Source organism: Mesoplodon densirostris, chromosome 17 (genome assembly GCF_025265405.1).
Source record: "Mesoplodon densirostris isolate mMesDen1 chromosome 17, mMesDen1 primary haplotype, whole genome shotgun sequence".
NCBI classification, from domain to species: Eukaryota; Metazoa; Chordata; class Mammalia; order Artiodactyla; family Ziphiidae; genus Mesoplodon; species Mesoplodon densirostris.
The window spans coordinates 74,624,453-74,642,962 of NC_082677.1; the positions used below are offsets into that span (position 1 = coordinate 74,624,453).

General features: G+C 42.1%; 1 protein-coding gene across 1 annotated transcript in view; it reads left to right on the forward strand.

Annotated features, from left to right (window-relative positions):
* Positions 1 to 18,510, forward strand: part of MYO16 (myosin XVI) — a 407,151-nt gene that overhangs the window by 320,495 nt on the left and 68,146 nt on the right. Inside the window, exons 28-30 of the mRNA XM_060079968.1 lie at positions 10,001 to 10,097; positions 14,692 to 14,938; positions 16,846 to 17,117. Coding sequence (XP_059935951.1) covers positions 10,001 to 10,097; positions 14,692 to 14,938; positions 16,846 to 17,117 — 616 coding nt within the window. The remainder of the gene's footprint in view (positions 1 to 10,000; positions 10,098 to 14,691; positions 14,939 to 16,845; positions 17,118 to 18,510) is intronic.

Consider the following 18,510-nt stretch of genomic DNA (forward strand, 5'->3'; position numbering starts at 1 on the left):
CCTTCAGAAGCCAATGTCACCCTCTGAGGCAGAATCCACCTTGCTGAGAATGGATGCTTAGAGGGACGCAGGGACCAGAACCAGGGGGACTCGTATGAGCCAAACACAGTGTTCTACTTCAAGTTCAACGTGAAGCCATTGACGAGCTTTAAGGAGGGTGTTCACATGATCTGATTTAGGCTTTAAACATGAAAAAATGGATCGTTGGAAAGCAAGACTAGAGCTGGGAAGCCAGGCAGTCAACGTAAGGTGGTAACCTACATGAGACACAGCAGAGGTAGATGGACAGAGAGGGTCGCTGAGGCAGAGAAGGGACGGAACCTCACAGGGACCTTCAATCAACAGTCTTATCACATTGGACTGCCTCAAAGAGTGAACTCTCATTTAAAACCGGCACATTAGTGTAGGTCAGGAATCTGCTCAAGCTCTTATGTGCAGGTGTGAATTTGCTGCACAAAATATGTGTGGCACTCCAAAAGATGGGAAAGACCATATGCTATTGCTTATATGTGGACTCTAAAAAGAAAAAGAAAAAAAAAAGGTACAAATGAATTTATTTACAAAACAGAGATAGAGTCACAGATGTAGAAAACAAACATATGGTTACCGGGGGGAAAGGGAGGGGAGGGATAAATTGGGAGATTGGGACTGACATATACACACGACTATATAGAAAATAGATAACTAATAAGGACTTACTGTAGAGCACAGGGAACTCTACTCAGTACTCTGTAATGGCCTATAAAGGAAAAGAATCTAAAAAAAGAGTGGATATATGTATATGTATAACTGATTCACTTTGTTGTACACCTGAAACTAACACAGCATTGTAAACCAACTATACTCCAATAAAAATTATAAAAAAAGATGGAAAGGACCTGGCCCTATGGAGTTGAAAGCAGAAGACAGTTCACAAAAATAAACATAGATGAGTCTCAAATCAAACATGAACACACCACAGTACATTAGGAAAGCTAGGTAATTTTTTAAAAGTCTAAAACTCTAAAAATACTCCTAAAGAAGATGATCAGGATGAAGGGCTATGAGGATTCATGTTTTTAGAAGTAAAGCAAACATCAAAGTACATAAATGGCAGTAACGTGGCTGTTGCTGGTGGTGGCAGTGCTCCCCGAGTTTGTGTCTGTACACACCCCAGTGAGGACAATGGCTCTGATTGTGTTGATGTTGCTGTTAATCATTTATAACATCACATTCCACAGGGAAGGTAAATATTATTGATATTATTGGGCACATTTTGTTAAAAAGACAGACTAAAGGTGCTCCTTAAATGAATCCGTTAACTTATCCAGTGCATTTTCCTCTGTGATTTTGGAGCTAATCAGCCTCGTCTGGGATTGGCACTGGTTTGTTTTTCATAATGTGTCACTATGGGGTGAGGAGATTTGTTTTTTCTGTTAAGCACTCTTGACCATATTGGTACGATTTCCATAATGAAATAATACATATGATCACATAGTGTGTAATTCACTCGTAAGCACAAAATTGTAGTTTTTATTCATCACTGCTTTCTGTACAGGTCATACTGTTCTAGGTGAGAGCAATTAATTTTTCTTAACCTGTAATTATATGTAATTCGAGCCAAACCACTTTCTTCAAATACCAGAAGATACAGTACTCTTTTAGATGTGTGTAGCTGTAATTATCTTTTCTGCATTGAAGTTAAACTTCAAGAATAGTCTATTTATAACAAAGAGAAAAGAACTTGTATTTTAGTACAAATGTATCCTTTGAGGATGTTTAAAAGTACATTCAGAGCCAGACTGAACATTAGAATATTTATATTTAGTAGTTTTTCAAAGCCACCACGAAAATGTAAAATCTTGTAGTATTATTAATAAATGAAAATATGCAAAATAGTGGTCTTCTGTAGACACTTAAGGAATCAAAGAAGCAAACAGGGGAAATATGTGAATTCAGCCTGAAAAAGATGGCTTTTAGTTAAATGGTTGTTTTACTGAACTTCCTCAAAGGATAAACCAGATTCTATCCATCCTCATGGTCCTAGAGCCTGGCACAGTGCCTGGTATTAGGAAGGCCCTAGGCACATGTTTGATTTATGACTGGAGGGATGGAGGGGTGGATAGATAGAAGGATGGAGGGATGGATGGAAGGATGAAGGAATGAAGGGAGGGATGGAGGGATGGAAGGATGGATGGAGGAATGGAAGGATAGATGTAGGGATGTAGGGACAGATGGGTAGATGGATGGAAGGATGGAGGGATGGAAGTATGGATGGAGGGATGGGTGGAAGGATGGAGGGATGGAAGGATGGATGGAGGAATGGAAGGATGGATGGAGGGATGTAGGGACAGATGGGTAGATGGATGGAAGGATGGAGGGATGGAAGGATGGATGGAGGGATGGGTGGAAGGATGGAGGGATGGAAGGATGGATGGAGGAATGGAAGGATGGATGGAAGGATGGATGGATGGATAGAGGGATGGGTGGAAGGATAGAGGGATGGAAGGAGGAATGGAGGGACGGGTAGAAGGATGGAGGGATGGGAGATGGATGGAGGCACAGATGGGTGGATGGACGAATGGTGAGTGAATAGATGGATAAGACAGACAGATGGTAGGATAGGTGGGTGAATAAATGTGAGACAGGAAAACCAGGGAAAGATATAAGGTACAATGCACCTAAGTACTACATGAAAATGATAAATAACCAGGAATGTGTGAAGGACTGTCCATAGCGTGCCTGTGGAAATGCTGGGCTTTGGGAGGCTGCTTCTGTTTGAAAGAGATTACCTGGTAGGTACAGAAAGTGCTCTGCGTGGTAAAAAGGAGAAAGATCTGTGTTTTAAAGGAACACAGTGACATTCTCAGATCAGCAGGAAGAAAAACAAACCTGATGGGAGAGAGACACAGACATCAAAACACATAAAAAAGTGTGTTGTTCTTATGATTGCCAATAAAGCTATTTTAAAAACTGAACAGATTGACATTGGTAGGGCACTTTAAGAGATAGATACCAGGGCATTTTTTGAAATTCTAATATTACAGTAAAAGAAGTTGACTACTTTTAATCTAGCTATGATATATCTTGTCTTTAAATGGGAAGCATTTGCTTGAACAATGCTTAATGTGTTTAGAGCAAAGGAGATTAAAATTTTTTAAGAATAATTTTTTGTCTGTAATAACAAGCATAGAGCATTTTGCAGCAAAGATATAAGCATCCACAATAAACTATTTCTCATTAAAATATAATCTGGTAATTATATGTGGTAACTATTAATAAAAACCTTCCAATAATATGACATACAATACATAGGAGACATACGAGATAGCATCTAACAACAATGGCAACAGTGGTGACACCATTCAGTAAGAACTCTGTGCTCAGATGCTGTAGGCCCTTGATACTGTCTGCACAAGCCTTGGTTTCTACTCTCAGGGAGTATGTGGGAAGTTAGAATAACAGTCAATAGCATCTCTTTTAGAGGAGTGAAATGTGTTAGATCTTCAGAGATTAATAAAGATCATATTATGGAGGGCTTTGGATACTAAACCCTGAAGTGTACATTTTAGCTTAGAGGCAGTATAAAAACATGGAAGGTTTCTGGAATATTAAAAACTTGGAGGCAGTGAGCAAGGTGAGTCCAAGAGTAGGTAAAGAATTAGAGGATGAAATAGGTCCTAGATTTTGGTTTACAACTATACCAGAATGTGATGGCACCAGAAATATGAAATTTAACATCTTTGTTTCTTGAACTGCATGAGATGCATTTGTTTTTTTTCGCGGTATGCGGGCCTCTCACTGCTGTGGCCTCTCCCGTTGTGGAGCGCAGGCTCTGGATGCGCAGGCTCAGCGGCCATGGCTCAAGATGCATTTTTATAAAATGAATGAATTCATATAGTTTAAACAGATATAATTTTTTAAAGATTCATTTATTTGAAGTAAATTAAATTTTAAATATCTGAGTTCATGTTGTAGCTCATGTCCCTTAAAATCACTTTCTTTGAAATTCTGCTCTTTCTATTTTGTCATTCCATCTACTTTCCTTCACCCAATATGTCTAAATTATGACCTTTATATTTTTCCAACATTATTCTAGTCCACAAATACTTCACAGTCAAGTTGAACATTCAGACAGGTCTACCAATAATGACAAAACCGGGAATTCAGTGGTATTCTAGAGATATCTTCAAGGTACATTAGTGACATAGACACACTACTGTAATGAATTCATTGTTATAAATTATACACTAGACTGAGAGTTGATGAAGCCATCTGGGTTTTGAAGGATGAACAGGGGCTTATCAAGCAGATGATTTAGAGAGAGATGAAGACAAATAAACAGTATACATTAAGCCAGAGGAAAAAAACAAATTCCCATTTTGGAACTGTAAGAACTATGGTATAGTTTGAGAATAGATAAACTTAAATGCATTGAAAAAGGATCTTACTACAGAAAGTCTAACAAACATTTCAAAAGAGTTTGAGCAATATCCTGAAAATCATGACCTGGTATTACATTTTTTTTTTTTTTTTTTTTTTTTTTTTTTTGCGGTACACGGGCTTCTCACTGCTGCGGCCTCTCCTGTTGCGGAGCACAGGCTCCGGACGCGCAGGCTCAGCAGCCATGGCTCACGGGCCCAGCCACTCCACAGCATGTGGGATCTTGCCGGACCGGGGCACGAACCCGTGTCCCCTGCATCGGCAGGTGGACTCTCAACCACTGCACCACCAGGGAAGCCCCTATTAGATAATTTTAAGCATGAAAGTAACATAGTGAGATTGATGTTTAGAAAGATTGCTCTGAAGATAGTTCTGCCCGTGGTCTGCCAATCAGCGAGGAGTGGTCAGATGGGGGACGTCCCTAAAAAGGTGAGGCCAGTGGTATGCGCTTCCTGCCATGGAAACAGGAAGTGTGGGTCCCTTTACGCTTCCCAGAAGGGCAGCCCTCCTCTGCATCTGCCTCTCTGTGATTGAAATCAGTAATCAGTGATGATGATGAAGGGAGGGAGCGCCAGGGGAGAAACCTCACAGGTGCCCTCCACATCTCTCTACTGCAGCGTCCAGGCCACCTACACTCCATGGCAACTGCCCATCCAGCTCTTGTCTGTGCTCCTACAGCCTACACCTCTAAAACAAACCCTGGAAACTGTAGCGGTGAGCGAAACTTTCGAAGTCGTCAATGACAATTGTGTTTAATCTTTTAAAATCTGTCACTTCAAAGAAGAAAAAAACAAAAAACTTAATGGTTTTCTAATAAAAATAGCGATGACTCTAATTCACAGGTGGTTTACTTTTACAGGAGTCAGAATGACATTAACATTTTCATCTCACATAGGAGATGATGCATCTAGGAGTTGCACTCTCCATCTAGGGAACACAGAAGCAGAGAACTCAGTAGGAGGACGTGTCAACCTCTCCTTTTCTCTGGTTGTGAGAGCATCTTTTTATAAGAGAATGCAGCCAAAATCAAGAATGTAGGTGATCTGAACATTTGGTCTCATTCAGATGAATCTTAATTTGTTGGATTTGATATAGCATACTAAGGCACTGATTACAGAGAAACTGTACATGAATTCATCACAGAGACAAAATTAAAATGGCCAACACTTTTCTCCTAGTCAGTGTCATTAATAGACAATGTAAATCCTTGAAAATTTTGGGATCTTGTCGGGTTTTCCTGATGAAGATAGATTCCTAGATTTACGTCCCACTAATCCATAGTATCAGTGAGAGCAGAGGCTGTAGGGACTAAAATGTATTATTCAGAATGGTTTCTGAGGAAGGAATCTGAAAGACTACTAAATAGCTAATTTCATTCTTTAAGGAGAAAGAAACATTTACTAAAAGACCAGGACAGCCAAACAAATGCTAAAATTTCTAGCAAGCATCTCCAGATATAGGCGAGATAAGTCATGTGGTAAGCAATAAAAATAAAGAATGAATGAATGAATCTACCTATTGGATAACTGTAAAGTAAACCCAAATAGCTAAATAAATTTTTTTAAATCATCTGAATGCGATGGCAGTACAATACCCAGCCATTTCCACAAAGTCTTCAGCTGTGTCTTAGCAGGACACTTGCAGTGTGGATTCAGACTCCCTTCCTCCCCCCTCCCACTGAATCAGAAAGCCAGAAGCCCTCCTCACTCACAAAGCCCTTGGTTTTACCTGTGCAGGGAGAATTTCCATTAGTGTACCCACACCAGAATCTCACAAGAAGCTTGGGAGTGGCCCCTCCTCTGGCTCCCACCTACCCTGTGTCTGCCTGTCTAGCATCCTACCTTCCCTCGTATGTGTCCTGTGACTCACATTCCCATCCTCTCCTCATTACCCCAAACCGTGGATCCAAGCAACACCTCCTTTTTTGCTGCCTCAGAGTCTGGCCTGACAGACAGATCTGCCATGTGAAACACTCAGACCATTTCTTAACTACCCACTATTGAGTCCTGTGAAATTTCTAATCATTGTGAGAAAATCCATTTCATCCATGTGTACTCCCCTTCAAATTTAGCTTTCCTATGTGACCTGAAAACTGCCTATTTCCTGAAAATACTCTACTACGAGGTTTCACTTTTTCTCATCTTCCTTGTCTTGGTGGAGGAGAGGGGTGCAGCTGAATCATTGCCCCCAACGTTCTGTCTTGTGCTTTTTTCTTTTATTCCCTCCATGGTTTATCCTATCACCTACTGAGTTCCAGGACTTATTTCCAGCTTGATGAATGACTTCTGGGCCGGGCTTATGTGTTCATTGTCCATCTTGCCTTCTTTTCATCCCTGAGGACATTATCATCTGTCTCTGTGACTCATCTTATCCTAAGACCTCAGAATTCCTTGTCTTCTGTTTCTAATCTGAATCCACCTTCCCCACAACCCCACCACTTGTGAAGTGCAAGAATTCATATTCTTCAGGAGATGTAAATATACATGTGCAATGGCAAATACCTAATGCAGTACAATAAGTGAAACAAAGAATCATTCATAGGGTGCTGTGGGAACAGAAATGAAGGTCACCCAAGCCCTACTGGATGTGGAGAAAAGGATATAAAAAATCCACTCCTGGAGGTGGGGTAAAAGGTAAATAGAAGTTGGCCAACAGACAAGCAACAGTTGTAGAATCTTCCAAACCCAAATAATTGATTTCATTATACTGTCCTGCTCACAGCCAAGCCCAACAATCCATTTCTCTGGCCAGTTTTAAGCAGAAACTTTATAAATTTTGAATACAGTTTCCAAAATTATTTTTATAAAAGTTAGATGGGATCCTCTTTAAATCTTCTAGTGTATACCCAGTGTTCACAGGAAAATGTCTGTTCTTCACAATGTGGCCACTGGTTATATGTGTGGCCTCTTCCCTTACCACACTCCACAGGGCTGCACCTCAAGATGGTTTGTCGTCTTCTGTTCCTTGCCTAGTTTTTCTGTCCCATATTCATCTTTTCCCATCATCCCTGGAAAATTTTTATATCCCCAAATCTAGCACAATTCTCAAGATAAACCTACTTTGATTTTTGGAACGGCTGTTAGAAATGTCACTAGATGATCTTATTTGCAAAGCAGAAATAGAGACACAGACGTAGAGAACAAATGTATGCATACCAAGGGGAAAAGGGTTGTTGGTGGGATGAATTGGGAGATTGGGACTGATACATATACACTATTGATCCTCTGTAGAAAAGAGATAACTAATGAGAACCTACTGTATAGCACAGGGAACTCTACTCAATGATCTTTGGTGACCTAAATGGGAAGGAAAACCAAAAAAGAGGGGATATATGTATACGTATAGCTGATTCACTTTGCTGTACAGTAGAAACTAACACAACATTGTAAAGCAACTGTACTCCAATAAAAATTTTAAAAATAAAATAAAAGTTGATTAAAAAAAAAAGAACAGGGTAAGGAGTAAAAATAAACCGTAATCCAATCCAAAACCAAAAAAAAAAAAAAAAAGGAAAAGAAAAAGAAATGTCACTAGAAGAGATCTTAGTCATCCCATGCAGCTGTCTTCCTGTGCGGGGTCTCCACTGAATTAAGGGAGTAGAACTAGAATCCAGCTCTTCCACCACCATCCGGAGGTCTTGCGCCCATGGTGCGCTCCCTCCCTACATTAGTTTTCCCAGAGTGGTCATTACTGATTCTACCCGTTCTGTAGTATTGCTGCCTCTAACTCTCTGGGAGTTTCATTTTGGAACCCAAGTTTGCATGAATTTTGCTTTGGAGATTGAGTTTCCTGCAGTGAGTTACATACCACAGTCGACAATGAACAGAAAGATGACATGCTCCCTCCTTCCCAAAGCCAGCCTCACAGATTTGCTCTGTGGTGCTCACAGACAGTACCAACTGTTCTTCCTGTTGACTGCCAAAATCAGTCAGCAGTTGGGAAGAAAAAAAAAAACTCTATGAATTATGGAAAATAACTTGGGAGAGAGAATGACACTACAATGGGGGGAAAAAGTGACAATTCTCTGTGGCCACCCATTCAAGTGCCTGCCTCAAATCTCAACCAATTTAAAGAAAACTAAATGAAGAAGGACATCTAGTCAACCAGGGGCCTCTGAAACAGGAGAGCAGTTGAGGGCTTGTCCTGTCCATCCAAGTGGCTAGCCCGACTGCCATAATGCAAGATTTGAGTCTCAATCTCTTGCAAAACTGTGTGCTTCATTAAGACAACAAATCTTGGCTAAGGGGAGAGCTACATAAGATGGGAACTGACAAAATATGTTCGGAGTAAACTCCATTTCCACGTGAAAAGCTTCATAAGCTACCTCTGGCCAAGCACTCTAATGGCAAGTCTGACCTGTCAGCCTTTTTGGTACCTAATGGTGTGTATAAATGTGCCAGCTTCGGGTGTCCCTTTGACGTCTGACACAGGCTGGGGGGGTAGGTGGTGGTGTCAGCATTTTAGTGTCCGCAGCCCATGCTTGGGAGCACACGTGTTGGTCTCTCTCATCTTCACAGTGTTTGTCTCAAGTGCTAAGAAGATGACTGTGAACATATCACAAGGTTTGCCTGAGCTGTATTTTTTCCGTATCTAACAGGACATCGCCTCTGTGTGTCCACAGCTCTTCATGTTAGTATTTCCCAGGCTCTTCTGCAATTATTTACGTCTGAGCATTTCCATTGTGAAGGGCATTCCTCACACCTACCACAGTCCTGTGAATTCTTAGAAAATCAGCACAACACACCAGAAAATTATTTTGAAAACGCATGGATGTGGCTTATTGTTATGTGTTTTCCAGAACTTTCCTTGGCAGCTCTTCTCATCAATAGTGGAACATTTGGACTGGCTTGCATACCACCAGAGCTTTTACTAGAAACTGATTCGGTAACATGCTGAAATTCCTTTTTTAAAATTCTAGACAAGGATGTTCATTGTATAGCTACTGTTTAGGCAGGCATCTAGAAGATTATTGCTCAGAGATGACGACGTGAAGACTTTTTACTTTTGTGCCACGGTTCTATCATTGCAGTTGTATAAACATTTGATTTATAATAACATATGGTGTCGTAGAAAAAAAATCATTGAAATGAAACAGTTTTGTGCCTCACGTTTAAGTTGTTTTTGTTTTTGGTCTTTTTGTTTGTTCACTTTTCCTTTTCACAGACGCAGCCTCCCTGCTTTGAGTTGCGGAAAGAAAAGGATCATAAAATAAAGATAAGGGTTTAGCTCTGGGATTTGGGAATTCATTCATGGGAACGGTTGTATCTTCCAATAAAGAGTCAAGGCCCGTGTTTTCCCTTTGTGCTTCAGGGGGCAACCAGGACAGCTGTGGTGTATGGGTATTTGCAAACATTAGTGACAATGTATACTCACAGTAAACATACTTATTAGAACAAAAGCTTGGGGATTCTGACGAAATGTAGAAGTGTTACAAGAATATGGCAGATGCACTGGAATAACTTTTGTTAGCTTTGCTCCTTCAAATCCTTTTCTGGAAAAACCTCTTGCCTGATTATTTTCCCATTGTTATTTTGGCATCTTCATGCTGTTAAATGTTTCCCTGCTGTTTGCGTTTTAGATTGGTGTTCGAAAAGTATTTCTGAAATACTGGCATGCCAACCAGCTAAATGATTTGTGCCTACAGCTGCAGAGAAAAATTATCACCTGCCAAAAAGGTAAGAGTTACACACTTCACAGTAACAGTTCAGTGACATTTCTGAACTTTGATGACTCGGAAAATACAAAATCATTTAGTGAACCCCCAAGTTTAAATGTTAGGGAAACCTAACATTTAGGTTAACCTAAATATTAGAGTGGACCCTGCCATGGCCCTATGTCCATCCATCCCATGGTGCTACCTTCAGGCAAATAAATAGGTTTCAGGAGTTTCAGAAGCACTGTAGCTAAGTTGGCTATTTACTTGTCTCTAGATCAGAGTATGCAGCCACAGCTCATGCTTTATTTCATGATCATTCTATCTGTAATTCTGCATCAAATTTTCACCTAAGTCATAGTTTGGAAGAGGGGATATACATACCTTGTAATTTATGCATCCCTCCCCTTGAAAATATTCATGCTTGCCGATCCTCCAAGAAGCACAGGACAAGAAGAGTGTGCCTTTGAGCCCACAGTGGGGAAGAAAAAACAACCCATGTGACACTCGGGTGCAGCTCTGGAGCCAGATTCCTAGGCCACGCCAGTCAGCGCCCTTGGTATGCTAGAGTCTGGAGGACTGCCACAGCCAATTAGCCAAACCACCTTTTAAGTAATTCCATGTATGCCTTGGATAAATGCTTGACTATTTTTCCTTTGTGAAGGGATAATAATATTTGGACTGTTATCTTTGATAGCAGATAGCATCTATTTCATGTTAACTTTGAGAGTCCATATTGAATTTTTTTTCCATCAAAACCCAAGTGACCATCAAAAATAGGTACATTTTAAAAATCATAACTATGCCTCACATAAAACATACATACTTAATAGATTTTTAATTTTAATTTGCTTAATAGTTTAATTGTATTATATATCTCTAAAGAAAGGTAAAAAGGGGAGAAATTAACCTACAGGCTAACTTTTGGTGGAAGCAGCCGTGATGAGCTTAATTCTCTAATGTATCTGAAACTATTAAAAACAAGTGCATCTCAGAGAACGCGGAAAACTGCCTCATCCTGTTCAAGCCTCTGTCTATGCGATCCCCTGGGGGATTCCTTCAGGCACACCCCTGGCTGAAATCTCTGATGGGTCCCATCATTTTTAGATGATAAAAAGTCCTGCTATATGCTGGTGCCTCAAACAGACTCGGTTCAGAATTTAGCAAGTCCCGTCCACGGGAAGGTCAAAAGTCAGAATCTCATTCCAAGTTAAATCGTCCCTCTCGGCTCCCACCCTTACTTAGATGCCCTCCCGGGGACGAGGGAATAAGTAAGGGGACAGGGCCACCCCTCAGTCCAACCCACACCCATGTGACCTGGCCTGAGGTTTCTCTGGCCAGCAGGCAGGCAGGGGTTAACAGGCTCTCTGCATATGTGGGTGCCTTTCAGCCCTCACCTGTGCTACCCACCTGGGAACTGCAAAATCTCTCTGTTGGGCATCACTTGGAACTCCCCGTTGACACTGACTGTGGGCCTGGGTGCTCTCCAAGAGGAAGTCTCTTTAAATGACTCCTGGCAGGCGTCTCTGTCTCGATAAACGAGGTCTGGTGGCCAAGAAGCATAGTTGGGGACCCTGACAAGTGAGCCTCTCCCCGTAGAGCCTCCCTGCAATCACCTCCTGGCAGCGTCGGCCTCCCAGGCCACCGTGTGCTCCAAACTCCAGACCATGTGGCAGGTTCTCTGGCTGGTCCCCTGAGGCCACTTTCACCAGCCTGGTGCTCAGGGGCGGTGGGAGGAGCCCCGGGTGAGGGAGGCTCTATGCAATCCTCGCTTCTCTCTGGGTTAGGGTAATCTGGCCTTCTCTGTCCCTCATCAGTGTAGGGAAGGGCTGGGCTCACAAGTCTCCATTTGACCATTGCCTTTGCAATTCCTTTCTGTGTGGTCAGTCCAGGCATGCCCTGGGAGCTGGTTAGAAATGCAGAGTCTCAGGCCCTGCCCCAGAACTCCTGAATCAGAATCTGCATTTGCAGCCTCAGGCTGAAAGTGGGATGGGGAGAGTCCCCTTTACAAGACCAGCGCTCTACCCCCTGGGCTGTGGAACCAACCGAGAATTCCATTTAATACCACGTTTATACATACATGGAGCGGGGTGTCGCTTTCTCCTGGAACTTTTCCTACATGTAATTAGAAGGCTGCGTACTCTGTCTTCCATCAGGGGTGCCCGCTAGTAATGTCTCCTCTGGTTGGTTACAAATGTTAAGTCGCTGTGCCCTACAGACCTGAAACAGAAGAAATTAGCAGAACTGTAGTTCTTTCTTTACCTCTAATGATAAAAATTGAGAATGTTTTTTAAAAAATGGATACAAACCACAATTTCCTATTGCATAAATGAAATAATGGCTGTAAAAGCATGTTTTTAAAATTAGAGGCTCTTAAATGCAAAGCATTAATTATTGATTTTTATTTTTACATCTCTTAGAACCATTGCTTCAGTCCTTTTTGCTAGTATGAAATTCACTCAGAATTTATATCATCTGGAGTCATTTCCAGTTTTTTAAGAGTTCTCATTTTTTCTTTGTAAATATTGGGTGGCAGAAAGCTGTAGTTACACCTCAGTCTTAAATTTAATCATTTCAATTTCAAATTATTCCCAACAGAAGTTTCCCTCTGACTGTATACCTTCATTTTATCCTGCATGAAATTGTCAGAAAGAGACAAGTATTAATTATCTATTTGTGCCAAATTTATTTGTATTAATTGTCTCTTAGTAAAGGTACCATGTTTTAGCAAATAGTATAATTTTTTTTTTAATTTCAAAGATTGCTAGTGCAAAGTGTGAGAAAACAGGGTCTGGACACAGGACAGTGGATTCCCAGGTCTATGTGGATCCAATGAATAGTCCTGCTGTAGTTGGAGGTCAGAAGTCTGGCTTGCCCACATTAATCTTCCCTTTATTCCAAGAGATTAAACATCTTAAATATACCCTCCCATTGTCAATGTCTAGATTTTTTTTAATGTAACAGGAATGAGCGAATAAACAGAGAACACACCTTCTGCTTCTCTCTCTCACTGTGCCTGTCACATGGCTAAAATTTCTACATTTTATTCCGCATTTTTGATTCCTGGGAGTCTGATTGTACCTTTAGCTGCTTAACTTTTTTCTCTTTTAGATTAGTTCAGCATGACTGCTTTTACAGTTATCTTAATACACTGCATTCCAAAGTAACTAAACACTTAGTACTGCCATCTGAGAAAAAGCCTTGAGCATTTTAGACGTCTGCATATTATTTGCCTCTGAAGCCCTAATTGTGGAAAGTTGTGTTCGCCTTTCCATCTTCTAATCGAGTAAAGGCATCTAAGTGAATATCCTAAACATATATAGATAACCACACACTTATTCTCCTATAGCCAGGAAATATTTTAAAGCAGTTAATATTTGATAGGATGATCCCCCTTACAGAGGAGAATAAAGTGTCTTTGTTACCCACATTGGTTTTCCCTACAATTATAGTGCTTCCTATAATCCAAACAACTCCTTCTAATCACAGGAACTTAGAATGAGAAGGGACTCATCCCAGCATCAGATCAGAATTGCTCCCCTCATCTGTCAGAGCATCCCTGAGTGGGGGCCATCCTGTTTCTTGAACTTGCCTGGGTACTGGGAGCTGACTCTCTCCCATGAGACGCCTGATCTGTTTACAACCTGTGCTCATTGTTACAAGGTCGTATCCCCATATTGATCCAAGATGTGCTTCCCTACACCTCCCCTGTTGTGACCCGCTCTCTGGAGAGCTACAGATTGCATCTACGTGGCTGCAAGGTAGAGTCTGGCCTCATAAGGGCAGAGATTTGAATCCCCGCTCTACCGTTCATTGGTTGTGTTTACCTGGAGGAATTTTCTCAGCCTCACTGAGCTTCTCTTTCTTTGGGTACAAAATGGAGATCCTGGTACATTAATGACCATCGAGTTTGGGCACTGAAAGATGGGTTGGAGCGCCTAGCACGTGTCAGTGCCTTTACACGGTGGGCGTGACCTTTATTTTCAAGCCTTACATTTGTTACTGACACATAAGTGATTTCAAAGTGTGTTCATCCACCTGTTTCCCCCAATTCTTACACGTTTTTCTAGCCCTGCTTCTCCTGAAAGCAGAAGGATGACCCATATTTCTACACAGTCTCTTCCCAGAGCCTTAAATGCAGTGTTAGCTTTTCTAGGAGTTAAGTCACAATCCTGTTAACAATACGTGCATGGTTTTCAAAGATTACATCCGTAAGCCTCAGACGTTTCTGTTATAATCTGATATAAAAGAATGTGATTGGTGCATCCCCAACAAGGTCTGATGAGAGCCACACCCAGAATTCTCTGGGGTTTGGACTTAGTTCCTTCCATCAGTGTTCAGCCTGTGTGTTCCCCCGAGAAGGAGGGAAGCTTTATTAGAATACTACCTGCACGATCTCACTCAGGGCGAGGATTTTTGCCTCCGTTGTTAACATTACTGAATGTAGATGTCTTTTTTAATATAAGATGAGAATGTTTTAGTAAAGTCCTAGACTGGGTTAAATACATTTTATTTTAGAGCTGCTCCAACATAATTTATTTGGACTTGTTGACGGACATCTGGGTTTTTTGCTTTCGCTCCTCCCGTTGACCCATCATTGTGCTCTTTTCCTGAAGCTATCAGAGGATTTTTAGCACGCCAGCACTTGCATCAGAAAAGGAGCATTAGGCTGCAAGAGGTCACATCCATCAACAGCTTCCTGCGGATTACAGAGGACCTGGGGCTTAGGACCTATGATGCACTGGTCGTTCAGAACGCCTCGGACATCGCCCGTGAGAATGACCGGCTCCGGAACGTAATGAATGCTGCTTTCCACAAAGAGAAGTTGGAGGCCAGGAACAAGCAAGAGGAAGGAACCAAAAGGTAAAGGCAGGTAGTGTGCAACTTCAGTGACCTACGCGATCAATCCTGGGGCGTCAAGAAAATGCCGATAGCCCTTAATGCAAAGTTTAATCACTTATGACCGTAGGGAGAGGAACGAGCACGTATGCATGCGCAGTGCATTACGTGAAACCTCCTGACATCTGAAAGGATGCTTTTCCTGGGCTTTCCTTTCACAAAATAGATGCCCTACGTGTTACTTTAGGTCCCATGAAATAATTGCTTCACCTACCGTGCTTGCATCACTGACCATCTCAAGCACAAAGTTTTAAGGCATCTAATCTTTACGTCTTAGCAAAGATATATAGCTTGGTTCTCGACATCTTTATGCAAGTGTCACGTATATAAATAAGGCTGACTCCTAGAAACTTCTGAAAACCTGACCCCCAAAATGGAGAAGACACTCTAAAAACACAAGAGCAGTGAAATCAATGAATGGTTGCCTGTATTATATTTCCCTCAGGAAACTCTCACATCTTCTTTGCCAAAAAGGAAAGCTTTGGGGAAAGATTTTTATTTTAAAGTTCACGTTGGATGCTGAGCTTGAAATAGACATGTGAAGAAAACTAAGTCCTTCTCCACTTTACTACCCTTGTTTCTCTGTGACAGACGAGGACACCTGTGATTTACAATCCTCCCTGGGTCTTTCCATCCTAATTTGCTGTCAGGGAGATATTTGTTTTTCCATAGGAACTTAGTAATACCTAGTTGTTTCTCACCGAAAATGACCCCCCTTTGCCTTGCCTGGGATGTCGAATGATTTTTTATTAAAGTGGAAGTGGTGGTGTGTCTCTCACTAATTAGCCTCAAATATCTCAGTGATTAAATACTGAAAAAATTCCCTTTGTACGGAAAACTGTAATTAAACATTACAGGGAAAACAAATTATCCACTGAGTGCCATGCTTTCATCTTCAGCTAGTTCATTTCCTATATGGGCGTCTGGCTCTGCCTGGCAGTAGATCCCAGCTCTGTTGGTGCCCTCACAAAAAGATATAATTATAAAAACAAATGCTCGGAGACTCCTGGTAAAATGAATGCATTGGCATCTCCCTGGCACATGATTACATTGACATGTGAAGCCAGAAGGAATTTTTTTTTAACCAGATAACTATTAATTTTTTCTGACTTCCAGAATAATATTTATTATTTCCTCTGCTGGAGCTAAACAGCCACCCCAATTTCTCAATTTCATTATGTATTCATTTGCCTGATATAAAATTAAGTGAAGAAGTATTTGTCTATTTATTTATTGAATACCAGCAGTTCACTTGGCTTTGGGCAACCAGATGGAATAACAGAAGAAAAATAACAATTCCGCACATAATTAAATAATTGCTGGTGGAATTTAAATGGCAAGGGAAAGAGAGAGAGAGAGAGAGAGAGAGAGACAGGGAAGATGAAAATCTTTGATCGTTTTAAGTAAAGCATCTACTCTTTTGCAAGGGCAAACAGAGAACTCCCAGCATGTGATGCATCAGTAACTCTCTATTAAGATGGATTTCCCAGAAATTATCATTCAGATTGAAATTCTGGTTTTTTGATTTGCTTAATAATCAGGGTGTGAAAACTTCACTCAGCGAATGCCTGATAGCAAATGTGGCACTCCTTAAGACGTCTTGGGTTCCGGTGAGATTTTTGTCTAAAGTAATAATGATGAGTCTCGAATGTGCTCATTTATCATGAAGCAAGGGCTGGAAGGATGAAATGGCTTCCTCTGGATGCGCTGGCTACCAGAGCGCTGCACGCATCCTCCAGCCTCGGCAGGAAGGCTGTTTACCAAAAAGCCGTGATTATGTCTGCTTGAGCCGGTTCATTGTTCCCATCTGAATAATGCATCTGGGTCTCTCTGGCGGGGCTGTTTGTGTTTGTTTCCCCACACACACCCAGAGCTGAAGACAAGGGTGGACCCAGGCGCCTCCACTGCAGCTCCGTCCCAGTCCCTATGGCGGTAGACAGCCTGATCCAGTCCCAGGCTGGCCCATCCACCCCGTCTCCTCCTCTGCACTCGGTGCTCAGCCTGGATGACAGCAGCGGCCTCCCATCACCACGGAAACAGCCTCCGCCCAAGCCAAAGAGGGACCCCACCACGCGGCTGAGCGCCTCCTATGAGGCCGTGAGCGCCTGCCTGTGGGCTGTCACCAAGGACTCCTCCAATGAAGGTTAGCCTCGGGGAAGGGAGACCCCGACCCCTGTTGGGTTACTGATACTTGACTTCCGGTCTTTGAGTGCGCCATGGCAGTACTTTGCCCTAATATATTTTTAGTAGAATTAAATCCATTGTTGGCTTGCCAGGGGCCCCCCTTTCTTTTTTAATTTTTATTTATTGATTTTTGGTTGTGTTGGGTCCTTGTGGCTGCACGCGGGCTTTCTCTAGTTGCGGCGAGCGGGGGCTACTCTTCATTGCGGTGCGCGGGCTTCTCATTGCGGTGGCTTCTCTTGTTGTGGAGCATGGGCTCTAGGTGCGCGGGCTCAGTAGTTGTGGCTCACGGGCTCTAGAGCGCAGGTGCAGTAGTTGTGTACAGGCTTAGCTGCTTCGCGACATGTGGGATCTTCCTGGACCAGGGCTCGAACCTGTGTCCCCTGCGTTGGCAGGCAGATTCTTAACCACTGCGCCCCCAGGGAAGCCCACCAGGGAAGCCCACCAGGGGCCCTTTAATCGTTAAACATAAATAATATTCATTCAAATCTCTAAGCCTCTTAGGGAAAAGCTACTTATATATCATTTCCTTAACTCCTCTCCCGACTTCCACATTGAATGAGGAGCCTCAAACCAGAACAATTCAGAAAGTCGGTCGCTCGTCCATGTAAACTTTTATGAATTAAAAAGCTAAAAAGATTCATCTGGCTTCCCTGTTATCATAACTTAATTAAAAGTTAAACCTGCTTTATCACCACACAGTAAAGTGAAATGATTCATGCAGAGGACAATCATGACTCAGCAAAATTCAGTGAGTGAAACTTTGGGGACTAGACAACAAAGGTTTCTGCATCGGTGGTCTAGACATATTTATGCAAAACCACAGTTTATTCTCAATTAATTCTCTCATAGATTAGTTCATGTGATATTATTGCTTAATTTTTAATTTTTAGAATTGTGAAAAGCAGAGGAAGTCCTTCTTTGCAGGACATTTACTAACTTCACAGATTTTACTTATCACCCATGAGTATGAGGCCCTATTCTAGGCCCAGGAAGGTACACAATAAATAAAACAAACAAAGTTATCTTCCCCCATGGAGTTGGCATTCTAGTGGGGAAGACAGATTGTAAACACAATAAACAAATAAATACACGGAATATTTTACTTTTTTTGTTTGTTTTTTGCGGGGCCTCTCACTGTTATGGCCTCTCCCATTGCGGAGCACAGGCTCCAGACACACAGGCCCAGTGGCCATGGCTGACGGGCCCAGCCGCTCCGCAGCATGTGGGATCCTCCCGGACCGGGGCACGAACCCGTGTCCCCTGCATCGGCAGGCGGACTCTCAACCATTGCGCCACCAGGGAAGCCCTACATGGAATATTTTAGATGATCCTGGCTGCAGAGGGACATAGAG